At 35.5% G+C, this 26,145-nt stretch overlaps 4 protein-coding genes and 1 long non-coding RNA gene across 5 annotated transcripts in view; 4 read left to right on the plus strand and 1 right to left on the minus strand.

Moving 5' to 3' along the window:
- The window catches only part of LOC107561773 (uncharacterized), a 5,767-nt gene extending 3,003 nt beyond the window's left edge, over positions 1–2,764 (plus strand). Inside the window, exon 2 of the long non-coding RNA XR_001605906.1 lies at positions 1,708–2,764. This is a non-coding gene — a long non-coding RNA (uncharacterized lncRNA). The remainder of the gene's footprint in view (positions 1–1,707) is intronic.
- Positions 2,765–3,676: 912 nt separating this feature from the next.
- LOC107561765 (mannose-P-dolichol utilization defect 1 protein-like) lies at positions 3,677–6,655 on the minus strand. The gene is made up of 7 exons (XM_016246240.1): positions 6,496–6,655; positions 5,830–5,895; positions 5,596–5,728; positions 4,921–5,006; positions 4,703–4,821; positions 4,499–4,609; positions 3,677–3,988 (listed from the first exon to the last, which is right to left on the minus strand). Exons 1-7 carry the CDS (start codon positions 6,611–6,613, stop codon positions 3,866–3,868), a joined length of 756 nt encoding a protein of 251 aa, XP_016101726.1. The 5' UTR covers positions 6,614–6,655; the 3' UTR covers positions 3,677–3,865.
- A 1,500-nt stretch (positions 6,656–8,155) lies between these two features.
- On the plus strand, positions 8,156–10,279 carry LOC107563023 (metallo-beta-lactamase domain-containing protein 1-like). The gene is made up of 3 exons (XM_016247799.1): positions 8,156–8,554; positions 8,636–8,881; positions 10,244–10,279. The coding sequence occupies exons 1-3, from the start codon at positions 8,156–8,158 to the stop codon at positions 10,277–10,279; spliced, it is 681 nt and encodes a 226-aa protein (XP_016103285.1).
- Positions 10,280–17,483: 7,204 nt separating this feature from the next.
- LOC107563293 (transmembrane 4 L6 family member 5-like) lies at positions 17,484–19,209 on the plus strand. The gene is made up of 5 exons (XM_016248120.1): positions 17,484–17,735; positions 17,897–17,962; positions 18,249–18,385; positions 18,649–18,835; positions 19,001–19,209. The coding sequence occupies exons 1-5, from the start codon at positions 17,544–17,546 to the stop codon at positions 19,007–19,009; spliced, it is 591 nt and encodes a 196-aa protein (XP_016103606.1). The 5' UTR covers positions 17,484–17,543; the 3' UTR covers positions 19,010–19,209.
- Positions 19,210–20,824: 1,615 nt separating this feature from the next.
- LOC107563299 (lysophosphatidic acid receptor 6-like) lies at positions 20,825–21,849 on the plus strand. Its single transcript, XM_016248134.1, has one exon. The coding sequence runs from the start codon at positions 20,827–20,829 to the stop codon at positions 21,748–21,750; it is 924 nt and encodes a 307-aa protein (XP_016103620.1). The 5' UTR covers positions 20,825–20,826; the 3' UTR covers positions 21,751–21,849.
- The last annotated feature ends 4,296 nt before the right edge of the window (positions 21,850–26,145 follow it).

Raw genomic sequence — 26,145 nt, forward strand, 5'->3', positions numbered from 1 at the left:
TAAGTCATTATTATGAGAAAGTTTCTCATTATTACGAGAAACTAAGTCATTATTTCGAGAAAGTTTCTCATTATTTCGAGAAACTAAGTCATTATTACGAGAAAGTTTCTCATTATTACGAGATACTAAGTCATAATTTTGAGAAAGTTTCTCATTATTATGACTTACAGAATTATATTTTTTTTATTTAGTGGTGGAAACGGGCTTCCATAGTTTAGCGAATCCTTGCTGAATAAAAGTATTAACATTTAAAAAAAAAAAAAAAAGTGTACTGACCCCAAACTTTTGAATGGTAGTGTCAATAAGGGTATTTACACTTAAATGTTATTCATTGGCATCTTTAGCTATATCTTTAACTGTGATCATCAAAAACAAAATTAATTCAGTCTAAACATTCTATTTGATGAAAAGGGATCTGATGAGCATTGACAGTAGGTGTGTTGATATGAACTGTGCCTAGCCCTGCTGATCAGCAAGAATAGAAGGTTGCAGTTGGGGGTGGAGTTGAGAAGAGAGCCATCAGATCAGATGCTTTCTGCTTTTTGCAGTGTCTACGGGAATAACACTACATGAAAGCAAACAGAATGCTGTTGTTGAGTTGACTCTGTGAGTTTAAGAAGAATGTGCAGGCTAAATTTTAAGCATTTATTTAAACATGAGCAAGCCTACATTATGAACACAACCAAAGAAATCATGCCAATCCGTGTTGCCCAGCGACAGCCCCAAAACATTACTGCTCTTGAGGAATGGGCCAAAATACCAGCAACCGTGTGTGAAAACCTTGTGAAGACTTACAGAAAATGTTTGACCTCTGTCATTGCCAACAAAGTGTATATAACAAAGTATTGAGATGAAATTTTGTTATTGACCAAATACTTATTTTCGACCATAATTTGCAAATAAATTCTTTAAAAATCCTACAATGTGATTTTCTGGATTTTTTTTTTCTCATTTTGTCTCTCATAGTTGAGGTATACCTATGATGAAAATTACAGGCCTCTCTCATCTTTTTAAGTGGGAGAACTTGCACAATTGGTGGCTGACTAAATACTTTTTTTCCCCACTGTATGTCTTTAGAGGAACTTACAGAGGAGCCTAATCTATTATGATTCACTTTAATGTTTACATATATGAAATCTCAAAATCTACCTGTTTATAAAGGAGAAGCGTTTTGGGGGATGTATGGATGATTTGGAGATTCTTTTGAATTTGTTTTATCTATTGCTTTATTTAAAATGATTTATAACTGTATTGTTTCATTTGTTTTTTTTCTCACACACTTTTCATGTCACACATCAATTCTTAGTTTAATTTTAGTATTCAAATAAAGGCACAAAACACTTATTATCAGCTATATTACTGTTAGGTAATCAAAAATGTCATTTGAAATTGTATGCTTGTAAATAGGTTGCCAGTATTTAGACTAAATAAGATGTAATATTTATTCTGATAAGTCATTTTCTAAACCATTTGTGCATAAACAATGTGGTGTTAAATAGAACTCTATAATTTGAGCTTATATTAGAGAAATTATTTGCTCTTCCTGCTTTTTATATTTAGATAAACATTCTCATTAGATGCCTATCTTTCTGCCATTTGCATTCAGCTGACCTGTCTGAGTGCACCATTGTTCAAGCAGTACTTTGTAAATTCTGTTTATGTTTGCCTGCTCTGACATTCTTGATTGTCTTCCCTCTGTGCATCTAGAAGACAGAACAACCAACTCTGCTAGACCCACAGGAGACTCAATGTTACCAGTTACAATGGAGCAGAGAGAATTAAGCACATAAGAAATAATGGTCATGTATGAGGTACGTAGTACAAGTAACTGCAGTGAGGGATTGTGTGTTGTAAGTTAAAGTAGCATTGAAAATAACAGATACTATAACTATATACAAGAATACAGAGCACTGATCCAGATATTCAGCACTTTTTAAAACAGCACAATTAAACATCAGCAGCCCTGGGAGAAATTAAAGTCACATCTGGCTTGATGGGCTTTATTCGTCAACATTTAACCACATTTTTGCAAAAAAAAAGAGAAGAAATCCAACTCGTAGTCAGTTAAAACATTTTTTTATTAGGATTTCAGGCTAATTGATTTCAGACTTCTTGAGTTGGACTTATAAAATAGCGACTGAATACATTTTCTGAAACAGAACTAGTACTGCCAGTATCTTTCCAAGCTTTCTACTTGACTTATACTGAACTTCTCTTTAAAAAGTGATGACAGATGGAGACTTAAAGACCGACACAAGTAATTAATGATATAGCTAGTAGGGTAAAAGATTCCAGTGGAGAAAACTGATAGCAATTGTATTTCTATCGACTCTTTGCCTCTCTCTGGTGGTACAAGTATGTATCACAGTTCATCAATTTGAACGGTCCATAATGGATAAATGCAAAAACACAACTTCAAATAAGAATAAAACAGTTTATTTATTTAAAAAAATTTCTACAACTGTTTGTCTTTTTTTAAAGCCTTTCACACAACGGACACTACAAATGATCTGATGGAAATGTTTTACTCAGTGGTCAAAAGTACACTGCAACTTTAGATATGATCAAACAGCCATTTGTAATATTTAATTCATGAAATAAACTAACAATGAACAACAGATGTTCACAAGCAAAAAAGGAAAATTAATTCTCAAAAATAATGTGTACAAATATGCGATTCCCATCATTCAAACTGAATTGTCCTTTTACCTGCAGACAGCTTGAAAATTGCTTTTGATGGGTGAATACTACCATCTACAACAAATTGCTTTGACGTGAATTTCTCTTATTTTGCCAAGTTCCCATTAGTTGTGATGACACTCAACAGCGTGGCTACATGTACTATTGCATGACCATTGCAAGATTACCATTGCAATTTAAGAAATACAACAGCAATTGATTCACTAGACTCTATACATTACCTAAAGATAAAACGTTTAGTCAAATACAACAGAATGTCTTTTCTAGCAAAATGGGCATTTCTAGGTTCTGGAGGACTTTGTATAATAGTGTCCATATGGTTGGATTTGTCTACACAGAACAGAAAAACTAACGATCCCTTGTGGGGATAACGTGTTCTAATAGGGCTGCCTTTAGCATGTGATAACACATATTTTCATATGTGCACTTTTAAAGTATTTTGGTCATTTTTACAATTCTGAAATTAATATGTACAAAAATCGTGGCAGACTTTTTTTTCACAGATGTGTTGTTGAATTCAAAATGGCTACATGGATTTTAGTGAATATTCAGTGAGCCAGGGTAAAGTGAGCAGTACGACAGTAATAATACACGAGGTTATAATATGGTTGAATTCCAGAATACTATGGACACTACTCCCTTCCCTGAGCTAAAAAAAAATGGTCCAATGAATGAAGTAGTCCACTACCATAAAAAGGGGGAAAAGTTCTAGAATTATAGAAGGACCCCTCACCATACTGGCTTTTTGGTCCACTTCAGGGTACCTGGAATACATCAATCTGTGCATTATACAGTATTTGTACCTGCCTGTAAGCAGTGATATGTTAAAAATAAATGCTTTTAACAAGTGACCAAGGGACAGAGCTTAAAGGGTTAGTTCACCCAAAAATGAAAATTACCCCATGATTTGCTTACCCTCAAGCCATCCTAGATGTATATGACGTTCTTCTTTCAGACGAATACAATCGGAGTTATATTAAAAAAAACATCCTGGCTCTTCCAAGCTGTATAATGGGAGTGGATGGTAGCCCAGAATTTGGCTTGAGGGCAAGTAAGTCAATTTCACAAGAACCGTCATTTTGATTAGAATACATCTAATTCCCTAATCGGCTGTCCAGTGCACTTTGTCAACCTGAGTGGTCACTGAATTTGCCTGTTGTTCGGACTACTCAGTCTTCTTCCTGAGGGCAGGGCTGCTGTTCCAGTAGTAGAGGACTTGAGCTGCGATCACACCATTACAGAAAGAAGAGATGATGTAGGTGACAGCCATGAGGGAATCTCCCGTTTCCTGTACAGAGGATTAAAATGGGCATTTATTAAAGGAACTGTGTCAACCCGTTTTGAAATAAATACAAAATCCAAAGAGGACCATAAGTAGTTTTCACTAACATTAAGTATCAGGTCATAAGTCTTTTTTAATAATTTCATTCAGCAAGAATACATTCAATTAATCAAATTAGTTAGATAAGATTTATATATTGTTCCAAAAAAATCTAAAATAAATGCTGTTGTTGAACTTTCTATTAATCAAAGAATCTTAAAAAAAAAAAATGTAACAGGGTTTCCACAAAAATATTAGGCTTGCCAACGGTTTTCTCATTTGGTAATATTAAGAAATGTTACTTGAGCATCAAATCAGCATATTATAAAGATTTCTGAAGGATCATGAGACACTGAAGACATAAGTAATGGCTACTAAAAAAGAAAACACCTTTACATTTTAATTTACAATAATATTTCACAATAGAGACTTCTGTTCTCCAAAATATTGTCTGACATCTCATTATAGTGGTTTTACCTGCACTGTAGTGAATATGCGTGCTAAGGAGCCTGCAAACAGCAGAAACACTGAAATAGCTGACAGCTGTCCAGTGTGGCCATTTCTGTAGTTGGTACCAGCCTGAATTAACTGAAGACACAGAGAAAATTGGACACATTACATGAAATATATATTTCTGCTGGGTCAGTTGTTGAACAGCATTGGTGTTTATGTCTAGCTTACCCGTCCAAAGATAATGGCTGGCATATTAGAGGCTTGCATGGTAGTAACAACAGACAATGGTGTCACAGGAGAGAATAGGACTCCCAACAGACCAAAGTAGACTGCCAGAAACCCCAAACCTGCAAATAATCGCAGCACAGTGAAAAGATACATCATAAACTTTGCCATTTAAAATGAATGACAGCAGCACAGTTTTTGTTTGTTTTTTTAAAACTTACCTTTGATGGTGTTTCCTCCATAGTGCTGTATGAGGAAACCAATGGTCACAGTTTGAATCATGAGGAAAAGTGCCTCACCCCAGGAACTGTCAAAAATAATCACAGTAAAACATGTTATATGTGACCATGGACCACAGAACTAGTCATAAGGGTCCATTTTTTTCAAATTAAGATTTATCATCTGAATGTTGAATAAATAAGCTTTCCATTGATGTATTTAGATGTATGCATTTCATATTTGAAAATCTGGAATCTGAGGGTGCAAAAAAATCTAAATATTGAGAAAATCGCCTTTAAAGTTGACCAAATGAAGTTCTTAGCAATGCATATTACTAATCATAAATAAGTTTTTGATATATTTACGGTAGGAAATGTACAAAATATCTTCATGGAACATGATCTTTACTTAATATCCTAATGATTTTTGGCATAAAAGTAAAATCTATAATTTTTTACCCCTACAATGTATTGTTGGCTATTGCTACAAATATACCCCAGCGACTTAAGACTGGTTTTGTGGTCCAGGGCCACATATATTTATGTGTTTAGTAACCAGTTTTTTCCCTTTGTTGTTTGATATTTATAAATGCACAGTGTTTGTATAGACATATGTGTACCAGACTTATGAAAAAGCACACTTAGCACAATTATGAAAAAGTGTCACTACTGATTTACCTGAAAGGAAAGCTGTTGGCAATACTGTAGGCCATGGTGCCTGTGATAGCAAACAGCTCCAGTAGCACAGAGTTAAAACTCAGTCCCTCAGCACTTCTGGCACCAATCAACTTTAGAATCTGAGGTAGTTTTACTATGAAGAGACATGCACAAAATATCTGTATTAGAAGAAAATAGTTTGGGTTTGTGCGTGTCTGTGTGTGTTGTAAAGATGAAGAGGGAGTCTTTTCATACCTAATACAGAACCAAGAATGATCCCAATGCCCAGGCCTTTGCTGATTACAATCTTCAGACAATCCACTAAAGAGAATCACAAAGAGGAACTTGGGAGTCAGGCTTCGATATGACTTGTAAGTGGTTGCATGTGAAAGTTTAGGCACATATTTTTAACGCAAGTTACACAGGAAATTAATTTAAAACAGACATTATTATTACGTTTGACATGTATTAATTAAAACCAAAGGAATCGGATGTTTTAACAGCTTTTACGGAAACCCCCGATAATGACCGAGGACATACAGGTATCCAGTAAGAAACTGACATGTATATGGGTCCGCCTCCTCTAACAAGCGCGAGGTAGTGAAGCTGACGAGGTTTAAAACAGACATAAAAAAAAGAATAAAACACATGTACAGCTCAATAACTAAGACACATATTTTGTATGATAGATGATCATAACTTAGAGGACTAATTTTAAATAAGATTATCTCCCCTAAGGTCGACAAAAAACCGAATAATGCAGTTATTACCAAACTACCAAAGCTGCCAAAATGTCAGGTGTTTTACAAGAGAAAAACCCACTTTGTCATTGAATCGTTGTAAGTATACAAGCAAATAAGCTTTGAAATAACGTCTATTTATCTATAACGTTACTACTAAACTGATCAAATGTGAACCTACCGTGCAGAAGATTGAACTGTAAAAATAACTCGTCATAACATTTTTCTGGCATTAAATAATTAACCAGAATATCTTTGAAAGGATCCATGAATGAGGTTTCTACAACTGCTTCCGCCATGATGCCAACGTCAAATCAAATCAAGTCACGTGATGTCGTACGCTACTTCTTCTTCTTCTTCTTCTTCTTCTTCTTCTTCTTCTTCTTCTTCTTCTTCTTCTTCTTCTTCTTCTTCTTCTTCTTCTTCTTCTTCTTCTTCTTCTTCTTCTTCTTCTTCTTCTTCTTCTTCTTCTTCTTCTTCTTCTTCTTCTTCTTCTTCTTCTTCTTCTTCTTCTTCTTCTTCTTCTTCTTCTTCTTCTTCTTCTTCTTCTTCTTCTTCTTCTTCTTCTTCTTCTTCTTCTTCTTCTTCTTCTTCTTCTTCTTCTTCTTCTTCTTCTTCTTCTATTTTTACGGCGGTTGGCATCCAGCGTATTGGTGCATTACCGTCACCTTCTCCTCCGGAGTGTGGATCAGAAAATAGGTTTACAGACTAAATCACCCATTCTCCCACCTTTATCCCGACACATACATACCTACACACGCACACCTTATCCCTGCCCTGCTTTATAATAACATTAATAACAACAATAATACTTTACCTTCCTCACTATTCCTTTAACTCTTCATATCCTATAAAAAAACCCAGTTACTCTTAAAAAGTTTATAAGAATTCTGGTCTGTGCCCTATGCTCTGTGCTCAATAATCCCTTTAATGTAATATCCTGAACCCCTATCTCCCTTAGCTCATTCCTCATCACCTCTCTCTGTGCTCCAAACCTGTTGCATCTCAAGACCACATGCTCTACTGACTCCTCTTCCTGACAACCCTCACACAGTCCAGTATCATGCCTCCCTATCAATTTAAGTGTTTTATTTATAAGCAATGTCCCAGTCTTAGCCTAGTTAACACAATTTCTTCTCTCCGATTTCCACTATCAACAATTTTATGTTTAACTTCCCTTTGGATTTGATATAAGTGCCTACCTTTCCCTTCTCCATCCCACCTCTCTTGCCACTTTTGATTTATTCTCTCCCATATTACACTTTTAACCTCTGTTTTGCTAACACTTACTTGCATTTCTATTTTTCCTTTTGTTAATGCCCTTTTTGCTAATTTATCTGCCATTTCATTCCCCTTTATCCCTACATGACCTGGGACCCATATAAATTTCACCTGTCTTCCTTGATTTACTATTCTTGTCACTGACTGGAGTACTTCAAACAGTATATCTTGACGACTTTTAGAAGAGAATGACCTTAGACTTGCTAGAGCTGATGCCGAATCTGAGCATATCAAAACTTTGTCCTCGTACGCTACTTTAATTCTTCCCCTTTATTAATGAACACTCTTCTAGTAACTGATGTTCCCTCGACTCGTGATTAAAGAGAGTGGATCCAACCACGCCCCCTGGATCTCGTGTTCTGCAGTGAGGGGCTACTGGAGAGGTGGCCCAAAATATTACTTAGTTATAATGTATTATTATTATGATTAGTAGTATGTGTATAAATTGTGACTTCGTTTAAAGCTAGCTAGTTTGTCCTCAGTGACCTTCCATAGAAGTAGAAGCGATAGTGAAAATAACATTTTTAGATGCGGTCAACTTTTTGTATCTTTGAGCTCAAATGATCAGTTACACAGGCTCAATAAGAAAAAGTGAATCTGGCATCAATTCCGACATTTCAGGCCAGCCTTACTGCGTCTCAGTGTTGAAAGAGGGCTACTGCACAGCTGAACCAGACGGAGCGTTTAGAGCTGACGGAACTATTTCTTTAGTTACCGGACAGCAAACTATCCTAGAGGACACCGGAGGCCCGTGGGACCGAAACTTTCTCGTCGCAAAACTTGAGAAAGGTCTTACACCAGATAATGGCGCTACAGTAGTCGGAACCCACGGTCACTCGGACCACGTGGAAGGCTTGTTTCCAAACGCCAAAATAATCGTGGGATGTGACATAAGCGTGGGGGATCGATATCTGCCAACCCAGCTGGCTGAGGGACAGCCATACCCTATTGACTATTTTGTAAGTTGTTAGACTAGCAAAAGTTATGTATATTCTGAAGTAGTATAAAAGTATAATCAAGTAATGCACTTTATCCACAAGGTATCCGTCATTGCCACGCCTGGCCACATGGGTAGAGATGTCAGTGTCCTGGTGAAGGGAACATCGGAGGGGACAGTCCTTGTTGCTGGAGACTTGTTTGAACGTTGCCATGATGAAGATTCATGGAAGGAGCTGAGCGAGAATCCTCAAATACAGGAGACCAAACGACAGATGGCGCTGCAGATTGCGGACGTGATCGTTCCTGGACATGGGCCGTTATTCAGCACAGGCAATGATGACATTGACGTAATCCTGGAGTTATCCACCTTTTTTTGTTGTAAAAATGGGTTAAAGGGGTCATATGATGCGATTTCAAGTTTTCCTGTGTTCGGCCAATCACAATGCACTGGGTCAGCTGGCCAATCAGAGCAGACTGTGCTTGTCGGAAGGAGGGACTTTGTAGAAAATGAAGTGTTTGAGAAAGGCGGGGCATAGAGGACCTACCATAATGTACAGTATTTGAAAAATAATGTGTTTTTTTAACATTAAAGCATGTCAACATATTCTGTTACACCAAATACACAAAATAATGATCTTTAAAAAAGCATCATATGACCCCTTTATGGCTAGAAGGGATACGTATGGTGCAACTGGGCATGCGCACATCAATACAGCATAATTTTTGTCACACTGTACAACAATAATTACTATTTTTTCATTATTGTAAGGGGTAGGTTTAGGGTTGGGGTAGGTGTAGACGTTAATAAAACACAATCTAATAGGTAGAAAATTTATTTCATTGTTCGTTTCCGTTCTGAGCTGTATCCCTTCTAGCCACAACCGTAAAAATGGGCGCTGCCATTTGTAAATTCTATGGGTCTGGCTTCCGGTCTCATCTGCGTCCAGCTATTTTTAGCTGTACAAAACAGTTCGTTTTGCTGCTTGATACTGAAAATTGGTGTGTCTTATATTATTTTAATGTATTATCTTATTTATAAACACACTGGTTTGTAGTGCAAACAGTTTTACCGTTTACTGCACGTTGTTATTCTCCTCGTTATTTACCTATAGCTGTTAATGATCCGGAAGTCTCACCCATAGGCTTACTTCCGCATTGAAGAAAAAGGAGAGCAATTATGAAACCTTGACCACAAGGAACACAATACTTTATATCACCAGTGTGACGCAGGGGGTTTAAAATAGGACCTTGGTGCTGACTCAAACCACTGTACACCTTCTGTAGGTGTGAAATTAGATAATGTATCAATGTTTACCATGGCTTTATACTTCAAACTTAGTTCATCAGTTTACCCGTATTGACTGCTAAAGGCAGTGACACACTTTCTTGAGTTATTTTTAGGCTTTATCTTGTTTTTAGATCATGTGACAAAAGGCTATGGAAGATATGATTGGCGTCAGATGTTGTAACTCAGTAGTAAATGAGGTTAAGGATGGGACTTTGACAAAAATAATATATGGAAGGACATTTTATGTGTGCCATCTTAATTCTTTATTTAAAGTTCATACAAAATTGTTAAATCATTGCTTCATACTAAAGCTGTTTGCTGTAGCCTGTCAAAATATGTGCTTTGTGATTATTTAGTGTCAATATAAATATGAATCACAGCATTTTACTATGTTTGCATGTGTTTTTGTTCTCATCCTCAGGCCAATCCTTCTTTAGGCCCTGTAGCATCAGCTTAAGAAATGAATTCTTATTCAGGTAGTATTTAAGCACAGTACATTTACTGTACCTGAGTGCGTTCAAAATTAATGGATGTAAATTGCTTTTAAATGTTATAGAAAGCAGTGACTCGCTGAGATATTGTTGCACAACATTTTACATTTTGTACAACATCATGCTTTTTGTTAAGTTCAGGTAAAGTTCATTAATGTCACAAGTTACTCACAGTGGTTAACCAAAGAATATGCATTCAGTCTCAGCACTTGTTTCATTATTACCAGTATATGTTGATGAGGTAACTGTGTGTTGTGGTAAACCAATGTGGACTTTATTAAAGTAGTAGTCATTCTATTTTTCAGACTCTTCTTAATAAATATTACTATATATTTCAATTGTGCTTGACACATGGCTTGTGGATGTTTTTCCATTAACTTAATAAATGTTATGATGATACAAAATGTTATGTGTTTTCCCATTTTATATATATATATATATATATATATATATATATATTAATTTATGTGAACACTGGTAGTTTTAGACAATAAACTGAGTTTATTTAATTAATATGGAGTATTGGCCAGCTAACTGATGGCATACACAATTGTTATTTTCTCTGCCAACTAAACCCAAGTCACAGAACCGTTGTGTACCTGACTGACTCGCAGTAGGCGCATAGAGTGGTGTATCATTCCTAAATGAATCAGTTTTTGAAAAACCCATTATTATAGACAACAATTCAATTACCAATTATTATAGACAGCCGCTTGATTTTATTCCTAAATGAATGAATGAATGAATTAAGCATTTTGAACCAATTGATTGAATAAAAGGATCCTTTATTAACACAATGACTTACAGCCACCTAGTGGCGATATTACTTTCATAATTCAAGTATTATTTAATTTTATTCATATTTCTATTAAAAATGTTGTATAAAACATTAATCTAATTTCATTATACATTTGTAAATGCACATATAGCCATCTTATCAGCATTAAACTGTAAATACATTTAAAAGCATCTTCAGACCCAGGTTCTATATCATTGAATACTGATTTGGTATGGATACTGAATTGGTAACAGCCTATTGTCATATTATTCTAATTTATTTAATGTAAGAATTTAACATTAAAAATGACGTAAAAGGTAAAAAAAATTAAATTAAATAAATAAATAAATAAAAAACTGAAAATCAGTTGCCCCTTATGTGAAAGTTAATTTCTGATACTGCTGACACTGGCTTATTGTTCGAAGTGTTATTTCAGGGTTTGGATATGTTCTTATAACTCAAACGAGTTCACCTTCAAATCATGACGTCAAATTCACATTTCACTAAAGTCAATCACTGAAACAAGCACTGTGAGGAACAAATAGTCCCATGCCAGTGGGATAATAACAGATGATTTCCTAAATTTGTATAAAGTGCTCTATGAATAAAACTCAAAATAGAAAAATAATAGATGTGCTGTGAAGGTAAATTACACAAAGTCATTTATTTTCATATCTGTAATATTATTTAAGTTCCTCCTTTGTCTAAAATGCAGCGTATTGTCTAAAACAAAAGTTATGACTGTTTGTTCACATAAATTGATAGTGGTCAATACATTCTCCCCGTGCTGCAGTGCGTCGCGCAGCTTTTCCACACAGAGTTTGATAGGTGGATAACTATAATAAAACAGGCATGCCTAGGGCCAAAAGGCTCTGCTTCAGTATGGTTTGTGTCAAGCCATTCATTAATCTGGCTGTTTGATGAAGAGATAAAATGTAGTAGAAATAAACATGTTAAGAATCAATAGAAGCAGAGGACTATTATTAAGGTTTTTTTGGGACTATTATTATGTTGTAATGTTTGGTTGACCAATTAGCAGAGAGGGGCGTTTCATTCCCGCCCACATGTAGAGATCGAATATTCAAGTTGTTTATTCGTTTTCTATCCCTGAATGTAAAAACGAAAAATTAAGCCGGATTCTTGATTTTTCGTTTTGTTTGAATAATTGAAAAACGAAATATGTGCCGTTTTTCATTTTTCAGATTTCAATATTAAAACAAAAATTGATTGGACGGAAGATACCCTGATTCTCTAGGGCCCTATGAAATCAGTTTTATTTTATTCTAAATTGTTATTTCCATTTAAAATTTTCTGGATTCGTTTTCATTTTTCTGAACTCTTTTTAAAAAAAAATGTTTTTTATAAATTACATTTTATTAATCAGAAAGCATGTGTAATTATTTGCAATTATGAAACTTACACAATTTAACAGCAATTTATTAAAAGTTTAACAAAAATTAAATTTTTAGGACCCTATGAAATCCTTTTTTTCTCAAATTTTTCTGGATTTCATGTTAATGGTTTAATTAAATTTTAATAATCAAAAGCATCTCTAATTGATTTTTTTTTTTAAATAATTATTATTGGGGTAGGGCCCTATGAAGAAAAACACTGAAGAAATGACACTTTGCTACAATGTAAAGTAGTGAGTGTACAGCTTGTATAACAGTGTAAATTTGCTGTCCCCTCAAAATAACTCAACACACAGCCATTAATGTCTAAACCACTGGCCACAAAAGTGAGTGCATCCTAAGTGAAAATGTCCAAATTGGGCCCAAAGTGTCAATATTTTGCTGCAGCAATGCTGGCAGCACTCATATGTCTATTTCCCAAACACTTTTTGATCCATTTTAACTCATTGTCATGTTCAAGAAACCAGTCTGAGATGATATGAGCTTTGTGACATGGTGCATTATCCTGCTGGAAGTAGCCATCAGAAGATGGGTACACTGTAGTCATAAAGGGATGGACATGGTCAGCAACAATACTTCAGAGATGCTATTCTGCATTCCTTGGTTGTAACGAGTAATTATTTGAGTTACAGCTGCCTTTGTATCATCTCTAACCAGTTTGCCCATTCTCCTCTGACCTCTGACATCAACAAGGCATTTTCGTCCACACAACTGCCGCTCACTGGATATTTTCTCTTTTTCGGACCATTCTCTGTAAACCCTAGAGATGGTTGTGCGTGAAAATCCCAGTAGATCAGCAGTTTTTGAAATACTCAGACAAGCCCGTTTGGCACCAACAACCATTCCACGTTCAAAGTCACTTAAATCCCCTTTCTTCCCCATTTTGATGCTCGGTTTAAACTTCAGCAAGTCGTCTTCACCACATCTAGATGCCTAAATGCATTGAGTTGCTGCCATGTGATTGGCTGATTAGCAATTTATGTTACCAAGCAATTGAACAGGTGTACCTAATAAAGTGGCCAGTGAGTGTATATCTTCAACATACGTTGTCTATGACCAAAAATGTAAAAATAGGCTATATGTTTTCAGTGGACTTTTAAAATTTGCTTTGCTTGAGAAAACAAAAATATACAGCTACAGTGTTTTTTTCTTTTGATTTAGTCGAGTTGGTTTTGCATCAAACACAATTGGCGCTTTTCCCCTGCATGGTACGGCACGGAAAGGCTGGGTATGGTTCACTTTTGGGGGGTTTTCCACTGGGTACAGTACCTGGTACCTGGTACTTTTTTTAGTACCACGGTTGGGGTTCCAAGTGAACCGTACCGTTACCAAAACGTGACGTGTAAACTCTGCTGATCACGGATTGGCCGGAGAGAATCGTCACTACCTGCGTCACTGAACTTGCGACAAAAACACAACAGAACCGCTAGATTTAAATCAGCACAGCCAGCGAAGCATCGAACGCAACTGTTTTAAACGAGCGCTCTTTTTTTAACAACCAAAAGGTGGTGTTGTCTGTTGCGGAAGAACAGACGTTCCTCTCGTTGATAGCAGAGGAGCGGATCCAGCGAGAGCTTGATGGGGCGACATGGAATGAAATAGTTTTTCATGAGTCGCGGCAGTAGAGGCGGCGCAACTATAACGACATGTGAATAATCCCGCCCATTCTAAAGCGGTACTGAACTGCACTGGAAACGCAAACTGTTCCGAACCGTGCCGTGCCGTGCCGTACTGAGCCGTGCCGAGCCGAGTGGTACCACGCAGTGGAATATATATATATATATATATATATATTTCAGTGACGTTCCGTCCTATAAACTGCGAATGCTCCGCATACCCAGGCCATTTGAGAGAATAAGTTCATGGGATAATTAATATAAACTTGATTATAAGTTGATCCCTTGTCATTTGAAATGTAGCTTAAAGAGTTAGGAATAAGTACATAAAATGATTTTTTTTGCCAAACAGCAGTAATTTTCTGTAAATCTATGTCAGTTATGGTTGCTTCCAGGCGAGCGGATTCTCCGCAGCTTTCTCGCCGCCACTCTGTTGCTATGCCCAAGCGGAGAAATGCGCTGTTGTACGGCAGATCTCGATTGCCGACAATTACATTGTGTTTGATGCAAAACCAACTCGACTAAATCAAAAGAAAGAAAAAAACACTAACTGTATATTAAAATTTTCTCAAGCAAAGCAAATTTTAAAAGTCCACTGAACAACTTACATTTTTGGTCATAGACAACGTATGTTGAAGATATACGTTATTGTCAACGTTATTGCCTAAGCGGTAAATAGAAAAAATAAAATAAAAATTAATAAAAACGTGGGCTATATAAAATGTTAATAATAACAAACATAAAAATAATAATATTATTATTATAATAATTATTATTATTAAGTTAATAATAACTTATGGTTGAAGTCCTTCTCTGATTTTATTATTGTTTGCAAAGTTGCAACGTTACTTTGCAATATTTTAAATACTTTTGGTTATTTTTGCATGGTCTGTTATTGGAGTAGTGTCATCCGGGTGGGAGTTTTAACTCCTATTCACTGGGAATAAAAAATTTATTTAGCTGATGCAGAGACACATATAGACCAGGGGAATCCCCCCATCTCCCCACCCTCTGATTACGTATCATAACATAACTACGTGTAAACGTTATTCGGCGGTTTTTACTTGGCTATATTTTTTAACTACGTGTAAACGTTATTCGGCGGTTTTTACTTGGAAAACCAGCTATATTTTTCTTCCATTCGAATAACAATGGATAAACCTGAAACGATAGAAGAAGGATTGGAGATGAATTTAATTTACAAATAAGATAGGAGATGTGCATACATTTAAATAGACACCTGCCACGGTGTTTCTTATTTGTCATCTGTGATCCTTTTTTAAGTGTCCTAAAAACCGATTGGGGGGGGGGGGTACTCATTTTATATATAATTATAATTAGTTACATTTATATAGCGCTTTTCTGGGTACTCAAAGCGCTTAACATGAAAGCGGGGAATCTCCTCAACCACCACCATATATATATATATATATATACACACACACACACACACAACAGTTCTTTCGGGTCCTAGAATCTGATCGCCTGATAAGGGTGCGGTATTAGAGTGATGATAGAGCTCCTTCAACTGTTTCACCATTTGTATCACTCCACTTGCAGCATTTCTCACAGCAAGTGTCACGGCAGACACCCTAATCCACTATAGCTAATTAAAAAATAATAGGCTACTCTTGTTGTGTCACAAAATGTAGTTTTAAGAGTTTTCAGGCGATAATGTACTTGTTTAGACTTCAAACATGCGGTTTGTTAGTAATGTATTTGAAAATTTGCTTTGACCTTTTCAGAGATGTGAGCTCCAGGGCTTCAGTAGCCATTGATGAAAATTAAACAAACCTTTTTCAAAGATTATCCTTAGTTTTTATTTTCCTAATTAATGCTGTTCAGTTGCTTTGTCACAATCTGTATTGTTAAAAGCGCTATATAAATAAAGGTGACTTGACTTAGTTTTAATAATAATTTTGTTATTAGTAGTACTATTAGCCTATTACATTGAGTAATATATTTCTTTCACAAGTTACTTGTTAAACCAAACTTTTATTTTGACTCTGAAGACCTTTAACCCATTTAATTCCACCGGTCACAATAGTGACCGTAAAAAAGGTTTTCATTTATAAAGCTCTAAAATCCTTACTAACTGATGTTTTAGTGCACTTCCTGCAAATATGGAAAAAATAAAGGGTCTCAATGAAATGTGTGCTGTTTCACATGATTAGTGCAAATTGTCACATGACTAGAACAGTTTATTTCCTGTTTCCACCTTGAGAAAATAATGGCTGCATCAAAGCTCCGAAATGAAAGGCTAGTAAAGTATGTTAACATAAAGATATAACAAATATTTATTTGTACACATTATCTTTAAGGTGTCTAGTATTAATATATGAATTCACATATATTCTTGTTGAGTGTGGTCATAGAATGAGTAAATGGTACAAAAAAATTTCAATATTGTTGTTGTAATACTGGTAGTACGAATATAAAAATTTGATGATATATTTTACAAAAAAAGTAACAATTTTGAAAAACGTTGATGGTTGTATTTTTTTGTATTATATCTCAGTATTCCTATCAATGCTGTATAAGGGTTTTTATGCATAACAGTACCCCTAGAATGTGATCAAACAGTTTAAAATAGCTGGGCTAAAATATATAACAATTTTTATGACTGCAGAAATATGTTAATTCAGTACACACATTATCCCACCGGTCACAAATTTTATGACTGGATTCAGCGATTCCGTCCGCGTTTCTGAAAAATCATAGGGCCCAATATATCTGTACCTTGATCGATTACCTAATAGGTTTGACATGCTGTAGTTACATGGAATAAAATATGCAAATATTTGATAACGTACTAATATGAACTTTGTCAGAGTTTCCGCTGCTGGTTTATAGATGTTTTGATAAGAGCATGTTAAATTCATGTGGGATCTGAATTTAAGTGCAATGAACGGTTCAGAGTTCAGTAAAGAGCCACACGCATGCCCACACCTCCAACAACCAATAACATTCATTGATATCTGGCATCAAAGATAGATGCCACGATATAATAATTATCATATGACTTCAATTAACAGATTATATTGCAATCACTGAACCTGGTGAGGTATATGTATGATTGCTTAGCAATTTCAGAAGCTTATTACAAAAGAACAATTTCTCCTTTCTTCAAAATACTGTTTTTCTAACATCCATTCAGTATGTTTCTTCATTCAGTAAATAAATAAATAATGTTTTGACAGAGTGGCATTGGTAATTCAAAGTACAGTCATCATTTTTATGGCAACCAATAAATCATAAAAATGTGACATCAGTAACTGACCTGACGTCAGGTAGGTGTGTTAGTCTAGTCAAATATAGTATTTATAATCCATCCTCTCCTCACTATAGCACTCGAGAAGAAAGGCTTACATGCTTAAAGTCTGCTTAATATTTCTCAGTTTTAACTAAACAAAATATTTACATCATGTGTACAGGAAAGTGCTCCAAGTTTATTGGGATCAGCCTTTATCCGCTGGCACTGCTATCCATCATCTGCAACATTTTTCTGTTCTTCCCTGATTTTCAAACCACTTATTCTAAGGAGGCAGCAGAGGGACTCTACCGTCTTACGGATGAGATCAAATACATGGGAGGCGTTGTTGGAGGAGGCATCTTGGTGAGGAAATTCTCCTCTTTCTCATTGTATTGCCGCTGAGTTTTCCTTTGACATTTCTGTTGTCGGACCAGTTTATTGGCACTATTTACTGGAATATCCTAAAAAGAGAGCATTCATTGTAGGCAACATCTGATATAGTTTTGATTGTTTTTCCCTTTTAGGTGTTGATCCCTGCGATCCACATTCATAGCACTGGGAGTCAAGGCTGTTGTGCAAACCGCTGTGGGGTGAGTTCTTCTAGGGTCACCGCTTTGATTTGATTTTTTTTTTTTTTTTGAGGTCTACACTCTAATATATTTTAATAATTGAAATACTGCCTAACCTTTACAGCAGGTGTATCCACTTTACTTAAAAAAGGAATATTCATCATTTTAAAGAGATATTTTCACCCAAAATAGAAACATTCTATCATCATTTACTCACCCTCACGTCATTCCAAACATGCTCTTCTACACTTTCCATTTAGTGACCCTTTAATAAACCTATTACGGTTGTGTTGACTTTGTCCATTAGATGTTCCTGTCCATTATCTTCGCTGCAGTTGGTGTGACTGGTGCCCTGTACAGTGGCACTATAGCTGTGGTTGGACTGATTCGTGGACCAGTTTGCAGTGTTGAAGATGGTACATGGAGCAGACCATTCCTAAACAGGTATGAAAATTAATGGTCCATCACATTTCAAAGGGCCTAAGAGGGTCAAGGGGTTCTTTTCAGAACTGAAAACATCCTTTCCAGCCCGAAAATAACATTTATTGCAAACGACTTATAGAGAGAAATAGAGGCTCCCTCTCTCTCTCTCTCTCTGGCCCTATTAAGTGTTTGTGGAGCGCTACTGTTTTTGTGACAGGTTTTTTGTTGTTGTTCTTGTTATTTATTATTATTATTATTATTATTTACTATTTACTATTTTGCAGCACTGCAAGCTATTTGGGAGACTCTGACCTTTGGGACATTTGCAAAGAACCAGAAAATATTGTGGAGTTTAATATTGGCCTGTTTTCTGCTCTGCTGGTGGCAGCTTGTTTAGAGCTGCTGCTCTGTGGATTCCAGGTGCTCAACGGTCTCTTTGGCTGCATCTGTGGTACATGCAGTCACAAAGAGGTATGTACTCTACATAAAAAGGTGACAATTTCTAAAGGTCAAATCATTTATTTACTGCATTTATTGCTAATAGTTTTGCAATATCTAGATACTGATTTATGGTTTCAGCATGGTGCCTTATAAGATTTTCTGATAGTGGGTCTAAATTATGCTTTGTTCCTTTAGGTGGCATAAGTTCAAAATGACAACAGACTGGGTCAACACAGGATCAATATTTATTACCAAACACGTATCAGTCTTCATTACCGATCGGTAACCTTTAGCAAATGTGGGAGTGTACAGTAATAAACAAGAAAGGACCGTACTTCAAACGTACTTCACTGACTAACATTATATGTTGTCTGTTAAAACATTATTTACAGATTGAGAAAATGTGGCAGGACAACCTTACTGGTAATTTCCAAAAGAAAGAAATAAAACTGGTCCATTTTTGTATAATTGTAAATATGTTACAATTGTATTTTTTCTTATATTATGTTGTGAAATATTCAGCAATATCCAGATGTTATGTTAATATGAATGTATTCATGTTATCATTGCAAAATATAATAAAATAATGTTCTTCAAACATCATCTTCAACAGGTTTTAAGTTTACTTTTGTCACTGAATTACATCTGTGCATGTGTATCAAGAGTAATAGCACATGCAACCATTTTTTTTGACTATGATCTAAATGTATCCAGATATTTAAAGCATTTTACTCTTAAAAAAAGGATTTAGCTGGTGTAGTTGGTTGTAGTGGCTGAAATAAAACTCATAAAACTATTTTAACTGGCCTTGGCTTCTTTATTACTCTTTTGTGATAATCTCTTTGATTTATTACTGAGGAGTGTTTTTTGGATTTGTTCTGCATTATGTTCATTCATTAGTGTTTTAAGCAGCATTAAAGGGGACCTAAAATGAGGACAGAAATGACAAGCAGCGGACTGTTTCTGCTCTCACCGCAAACGCATTTCCTGAGGTGAAGTTGAGGAGACTGCAACACAAGTGCCGTCTTGGTTCATTGGCATCAGTACCAGCCAAAGAAACTCTCTTCTACAAAACACAAACGGTGAGTGCAATTACAACATCCGCATAATCATTTCCCACGTTTTCTTTTTTAATAAGGCATCTTTGACAGCTTTGAGTTTTGTGTAATTTACCACTTTTTTTAAGCAACTATTTGTTCACATAAAAATGTGTGAATCTGAATGAGAAATTAATTTTAGCTCATCTTAAAATATAAGATTAGAAGATACATTAATGTGTATTAAACGCATTTGACTTATCTGCCATATGGCTTGTCTATACATTTAAAATGGTATGTTTTTGGGCAGTCCTGACTTTTAACAACTTCTATATATAATAGTAATACATGCTAGTAAATAGTATATTATTTTCATTTAGTGTGCAAGTAGCACGTACAGGCTATAAATAGATTTAAATAAACCAAGCAAGAGTGCTACTGAATGACAGCTCATTTTATGTTCAACGGTAAAAGTGTCATTTATATGATGAAGCCAACGAAGTAAAAACTACCTCAGAATATAGGCTAAAGAAGTTTTCTTTTTTCTTCAGCTTTTTTTAGCTCACATAATCCTTGCACAAAATCTATCAACAAAGATGACAAATGTGTGGGTGCCAGGATGGCAAGATCTGAGATGCTCATTGTACCCTTTATCAGACTGTTCATGTCACTTGACCTTTAAAAATACACATTTCAACACTACACTGGTTTCTAAACACTCTGAGGAGGAGGAAAGATTTATTCTCAGAAACTTTCATATTTCCCACGCATACAAGCTACTACATTCTTGCAAAACTCTGCCGAACATCTGCAAATAACCAAGATATCTTCTTGGTGCAAAAATTGTTAGGCATGACATTGTTGCATTAACAATCATTACACAACCATTTGTTTCTCTGTCATTACAGGCCATTGAAGGTTAGTTCAAGAAGATAAATCCTAAGAACAGCGATGTCACATCCTATGAATATGACATGTCAGAATATGACATGTCCAAATCGAGAACAAGACCGGGTTTTTGTTGGTGTGTTTTCAGTGGTCTTCATATTTGGCCTAACCCTCAACCTGACCGCACTTGTGGTTTTTCTCCGTAACTCTAAATCCCGTTCTCACACCACCGTGTACATGATTCACCTGGCCTTTGCTGATATTCTTCTGGTTTGTACACTTCCTGTGCGGATCTATTTCCACAGTGTGTTGCCACAGGGTCTGCCTCAGGATATCTGTGAAATTACCGGTCTCATAATGTTAAGTAACATGTACAGCAGCATCTTCCTCCTCATGTGCATTAGCTTTGACCGTTGCATAGCAGTCTGCTTCCCGCTGTCTTCCCATGTCCGTGAGGGCCGCAAGAAAGCATGGTGCGTGTGTCTGGGAATCTGGATCCTAACTATCGCAACAAGCTTACCGATCTACTTCAGAAAGAAGAAAGAGTACAACATCACATGTTTTGGTGGTTTTCCTTCCTATGCAACTGAAAAAGCTCCTCTTGTTTCCACTCTTATTATGGGGTTTGGGATCCCACTAATCATTATGATCCTCAGCTCATGGGGGCTCATCCGGGCTATAAGCAAAAGCACGGCTGTCCAGACCAGCGACCTGGTAGACAGCGTAAGGATTAAAAGGATGATAATAACAAACTTGGCCATCTTTCTGTTCTGTTTTCTGCCATATCATATTATGCTCTTGATACTTTATGCCAGTGAATGTTCGTGCCCACTGTTAACGGCCTACAGGTACAGCCTCATGGTAGCTTGCCTGAATGCAATGCTGGACCCTGTGGCGTACTACTTCACAACGGAGACGTTTCGAAGAAAAATGGACGTTGAAGCTGTACGCAAAATATGGCAAATGAACAGTCACAGCTCGGATGGAAACACTCGCTCACGTGCCCCACTCACAACATAAGAACATGGGTCTACTCAACTATAAAGATCATAATAAGTGTTAATGTAGGCTAGGTCTCTCTCGCTTACACTGACGCAGTTAGCATGATCGTTCATATATAGATTTCTGCTTTTATAAGAACAAAACAAGATGAAAGATAATCGTGTATGACTCAAATTTTTTTTAAAAAGGAAACCGCAAGAAGTCAGACTTTTCACCTTTCTAAACTGCATGCAAGCACAGCGTGTGCAAAAGTATGTGTGCTGTGTAGCCTTGGTCTTTATCATATATGCATCTCTGATCAAGTAAATAAATGACTCATTTAGCCATTGATGTGCAACCCCTATTTTTTGTTTACAATAAACTCTCACTGGGAAACCATTGTAATAAATATAACCAGTGTGACAAATTAGGATAATTATTTTTTGATAAATGTACACAAAAGACAGTGAACATATTCTAAGACAGATTAGAGCATTTTATCATATATGCATCTCTGATCAAGTAAATAAATGACTCATTTAGCCATTGATGTGCAACCCCTATTTTTTGTTTACAATAAACTCTCACTGGGAAACCATTGTAATAAATATAACCAGTGTGACAAATTAGGATAATTATTTTTTTATAAATGTACACAAAAGACAGTGAACATATTCTAAGACAGATTAGAGCATTATATATCCTCATCTACATTGCAGTAATGATTCAGTTTTGCAGCAGTGTTTTTGTTCTCGTATTTTAAATGTTAATATTTGTAAGTATTTGTGAATTATAATTTTGCATGTGTGCATTTTTTAAATGTGCATGATCGGTTTGTAACTTTTCCAGAGTAAAAGTAGCCTATAGCCTATTTGTTAACTTTAACTTCTAATTTCCTGTTACTCTGTAAAATGTTTGATATGAGTTGTTTGAAAACCACCAAAACCCCTTTTCCTGCCTGTTTCCACACCCTTCCCCTTCTCTACCACATCCGGTTGACCTGGTGCATATAGCTTGTGCGGAGTACAAAATAAATTGTGTGTAAATATGTTAATAAAATGTATTTAATACTGACCAAAGTATATTTGTTTAATTCTCTTTTTGCAATTTTAATTATTGTTATCCGTCCATGTGGTTTTCTTTTTCTAAAGCCAAAGGGAAACAAACAGGAGGCACTGCAATGGTAAATAAAATCATATTACTTTTTATTTATTTAATACATTTTAAATGAAATATGGTGAAACATGTTCCTCTCATGACCCCGTTTCCAAACACCCGGCTTTAATCGTATGTTCTTGTCCCCTTTTTTCCTCTAAAACATTGCATTTACAAGCTTGAAGCCTCATCTTCATCAGTGAAGATGAAAAATGATTCATTGCATAAATACGCATAAATGATTGTTGTTAAATTATAAGATTAGAATACTTTAACGTGTTGCTAAGTCGTTGTTTTTCAACGGCTCTGGCAGAAACTTGCGCCTTGTTGCTAGGAGACGCGTGACAAATATAAACAGTATGTTCTAAAATCGGCTCAGTCAGATATCAAACGTGTTTGAAATTTGGAAACTAGTCTGAAGCTAAAAATTAAGAGTCTGTGACCATCATATATTATTCGGGTTTTCTATGAAATCTGTCAACTCAAATCTGCAGACTGGCTCTGACTTTTAGAAACTAGAGTCAACTTCTCCAGACCATAAATCTGGGCAAAATTTGTGTAATGTATTCCAGTATTTAGGCACTTATAGAAAAGGTAACTTAGGTTTGATTTTCAGGGATATAATCATTTTTACTCTAGTCCTGTCTTCATTTTCATCCTGCAGGTAAATTAAAGAGGTCATATGACATTGCTAAAAAGAACATTACTTTGTGTATTTGGTGTAATGAAATGTGTTTATGCGGTTTAAGGTTCAAAAAACACATTATTTTCCATACAATGTACATTATTGTTTATCCTCTATGCCCCGCCTTTCTGAAACGCGTCGATTTTTACAAAGCTCATCTTTCTAAAAAAGCAAGGTGTATGTATGCTTATTCTTTGTATGTTTCCGTTCTCTACAATAAACAAACAAACAAAAAAAAAGCGAGGTGTGCTGTGATTGGCCAGCTATCCAGTGCGTTATGATTGGCCGAATACCTCAAGCGCGAGACGGAAATGTTATGGCAAGCCGTTTTGACTTTTATTCATTCTCAGGATATGAATTCTTTATATCAACAATTCAATTTTCACTAGAAACAATGTTAATTCTTGATATCTGTAATTTGTATTTTCACTAGTTAAATGTCACCATAGGCTGCCATTCAAATTTAATTCAAGAATTGATTTCTTACTAGTTGAAATGACAATTTCACTTTATCAGAAATACAATTCTTACTAGTAAAACAGACTGGCTCTGACTTTTAGAAACTAGAGTCAACTTCTCCAGACCATAAATCTGGGCAAAATTTGTGTAATGTATTCCAGTATTTAGGCACTTATAGAAAAGGTAACTTAGGTTTGATTTTCAGGGATATAATCATTTTTACTCTAGTCCTGTCTTCATTTTCATCCTGCAGGTAAATTAAAGAGGTCATATGACATTGCTAAAAAGAACATTACTTTGTGTATTTGGTGTAATGAAATGTGTTTATGCGGTTTAAGGTTCAAAAAACACATTATTTTCCATACAATGTACATTATTGTTTATCCTCTATGCCCCGCCTTTCTGAAACGCGTCGATTTTTACAAAGCTCATCTTTCTAAAAAAGCAAGGTGTATGTATGCTTATTCTTTGTATGTTTCCGTTCTCTACAATAAACAAACAAACAAAAAAAAAGCGAGGTGTGCTGTGATTGGCCAGCTATCCAGTGCGTTATGATTGGCCGAATACCTCAAGCGCGAGACGGAAATGTTATGGCAAGCCGTTTTGACTTTTATTCATTCTCAGGATATGAATTCTTTATATCAACAATTCAATTTTCACTAGAAACAATGTTAATTCTTGATATCTGTAATTTGTATTTTCACTAGTTAAATGTCACCATAGGCTGCCATTCAAATTTAATTGTTGATATCAAGAATTGATTTCTTACTAGTTGAAATGACAATTTCACTTTATCAGAAATACGATTCTTACTAGTAAAAACCTTTATTTTTGATATCAGTTATCACATGGTTACTAGTACAGGGCTGTGTTCAGCCCCGTCAAAAACGGTGCAAAACGTTTTTTAAACAGTCACTGCCCTTGCCCTCCAGAATAAAAGAGAGCATCCTAATCGAGTGAAGGGATTTGTGGAAACTGTGGTTCCTAATTATTGTGATCCAACATTTGCCTCGCATTTCAGGATGAAAAGACAAACATTTCAGGTGAAGGATAATCCACTTCTTACCTCCAAGACTGTGTTATGATCTATATGACCTTATTATTTTAATTGTGAGTATTAGGCTTATCATTATTGCTGATCACTGTTGCTGTGTTATGATATTGTAATACTTACCATTATATAATCAGAGGGGTATAGAAAAGTTTATGAAAGTGTCACTCCATAATACAGTAGAAAGATATATAAATATGTATAGTATTTTTATGTTACATTAATCAGTATTTAGCACACCTTTAGGGAAAGGATATGGACCAGAAGAATTACTAAATGATATTTAGACAGACTTAAAGAAGTTCCAGATCTATACTTGTGCCCTTATTATTTCAGTTATTTTGCCTTTAATGTAAATAAACATGTGCAAACAATATACTTGCTCTTGTGAATTTATTTGGATGTTAATTACATTGTGCCAGCTGTCTCTTTAATACTGTGTGGTTTATATACATGTTGCTGCTGATTGGGCTGACATGTTTGACACACCCACCAAACAAGAGAAAACGCATCTCAAACCCCGTTGCACACCGTTTCCAGGAAACATGTTGTTCAAAACGGAAACCGTAGCAAAACGGTGCACACCAGTTTGAGCTTGAACTTGCCCCAGATGTCTATTGTTGATATCAACAATTTAATTGTCACTAGTGACACTGTTAATTTCTGATATCATGAATGTGATTGTTACTAGTAACAAAAGTAATTTTAGATATCAGAAATTACTCTCCCAATTGTTGATATCAGAAATACATTTTCAGATATCAAAAATAACAAATGTAACATGTTGAAATATAATTACAGATATCAAGAATTAACATTTCAACTAGTGACAATGAATTCTTGTATAAACATATTTACTAGTGAAAACTGAATTGTTGATATCAAAAATTGCAATTGTTACTAGTAGAAATCCAATTCCTGATATCAAGAATTAACATTTTAACTAGTAAAAATTGAATTGTTGATATCAAGAATTCATATCCTGAGAATGAATAAAAGTCAAAACAGCTTGCCATATGCCATAGCCGTCTCCCAGCACGACGAGACTCATGCCTTTTCCAAATACCCACACTTGCGGTCTTTG

The sequence above is a fragment of the Sinocyclocheilus grahami genome, unplaced genomic scaffold (assembly GCF_001515645.1).
Source record: "Sinocyclocheilus grahami isolate Dianchi unplaced genomic scaffold, SAMN03320097.WGS_v1.1 scaffold24.1, whole genome shotgun sequence".
In the NCBI taxonomy this organism is placed as follows: domain Eukaryota; kingdom Metazoa; phylum Chordata; class Actinopteri; order Cypriniformes; family Cyprinidae; genus Sinocyclocheilus; species Sinocyclocheilus grahami.

What these genes read in the sequence shown, in the direction of transcription:
- LOC107563299 (XM_016248134.1), top strand. Translation starts at nt 20,827, where the DNA reads ATGACATGTCCAAATCGAGAACAAGACCGGGTTTTTGTTGGTGTGTTT.
- LOC107563293 (XM_016248120.1), top strand. Translation starts at nt 17,544, where the DNA reads ATGTGTACAGGAAAGTGCTCCAAGTTTATTGGGATCAGCCTTTATCCG. An exon ending in TTGTTGGAGGAGGCATCTTG is followed by an intron (nt 17,736 to 17,896) that starts GTGAGGAAATTC and finishes TTTCCCTTTTAG; the next exon opens with GTGTTGATCCCTGCGATCCA. An exon ending in AGCAGACCATTCCTAAACAG is followed by an intron (nt 18,386 to 18,648) that starts GTATGAAAATTA and finishes ACTATTTTGCAG; the next exon opens with CACTGCAAGCTATTTGGGAG.
- LOC107561765 (XM_016246240.1), bottom strand. Translation starts at nt 6,613, where the DNA reads ATGGCGGAAGCAGTTGTAGAAACCTCATTCATGGATCCTTTCAAAGAT. An exon ending in TGGAGGAAACACCATCAAAG is followed by an intron (nt 4,822 to 4,920) that starts GTAAGTTTTAAA and finishes GATTATTTGCAG; the next exon opens with GTTTGGGGTTTCTGGCAGTC. An exon ending in GCATATTCACTACAGTGCAG is followed by an intron (nt 3,989 to 4,498) that starts GTAAAACCACTA and finishes TCCTCTGTACAG; the next exon opens with GAAACGGGAGATTCCCTCAT.
- LOC107563023 (XM_016247799.1), top strand. Translation starts at nt 8,156, where the DNA reads ATGATCAGTTACACAGGCTCAATAAGAAAAAGTGAATCTGGCATCAAT. An exon ending in CATACCCTATTGACTATTTT is followed by an intron (nt 8,555 to 8,635) that starts GTAAGTTGTTAG and finishes TTTATCCACAAG; the next exon opens with GTATCCGTCATTGCCACGCC. An exon ending in CAGGCAATGATGACATTGAC is followed by an intron (nt 8,882 to 10,243) that starts GTAATCCTGGAG and finishes TCTCATCCTCAG; the next exon opens with GCCAATCCTTCTTTAGGCCC.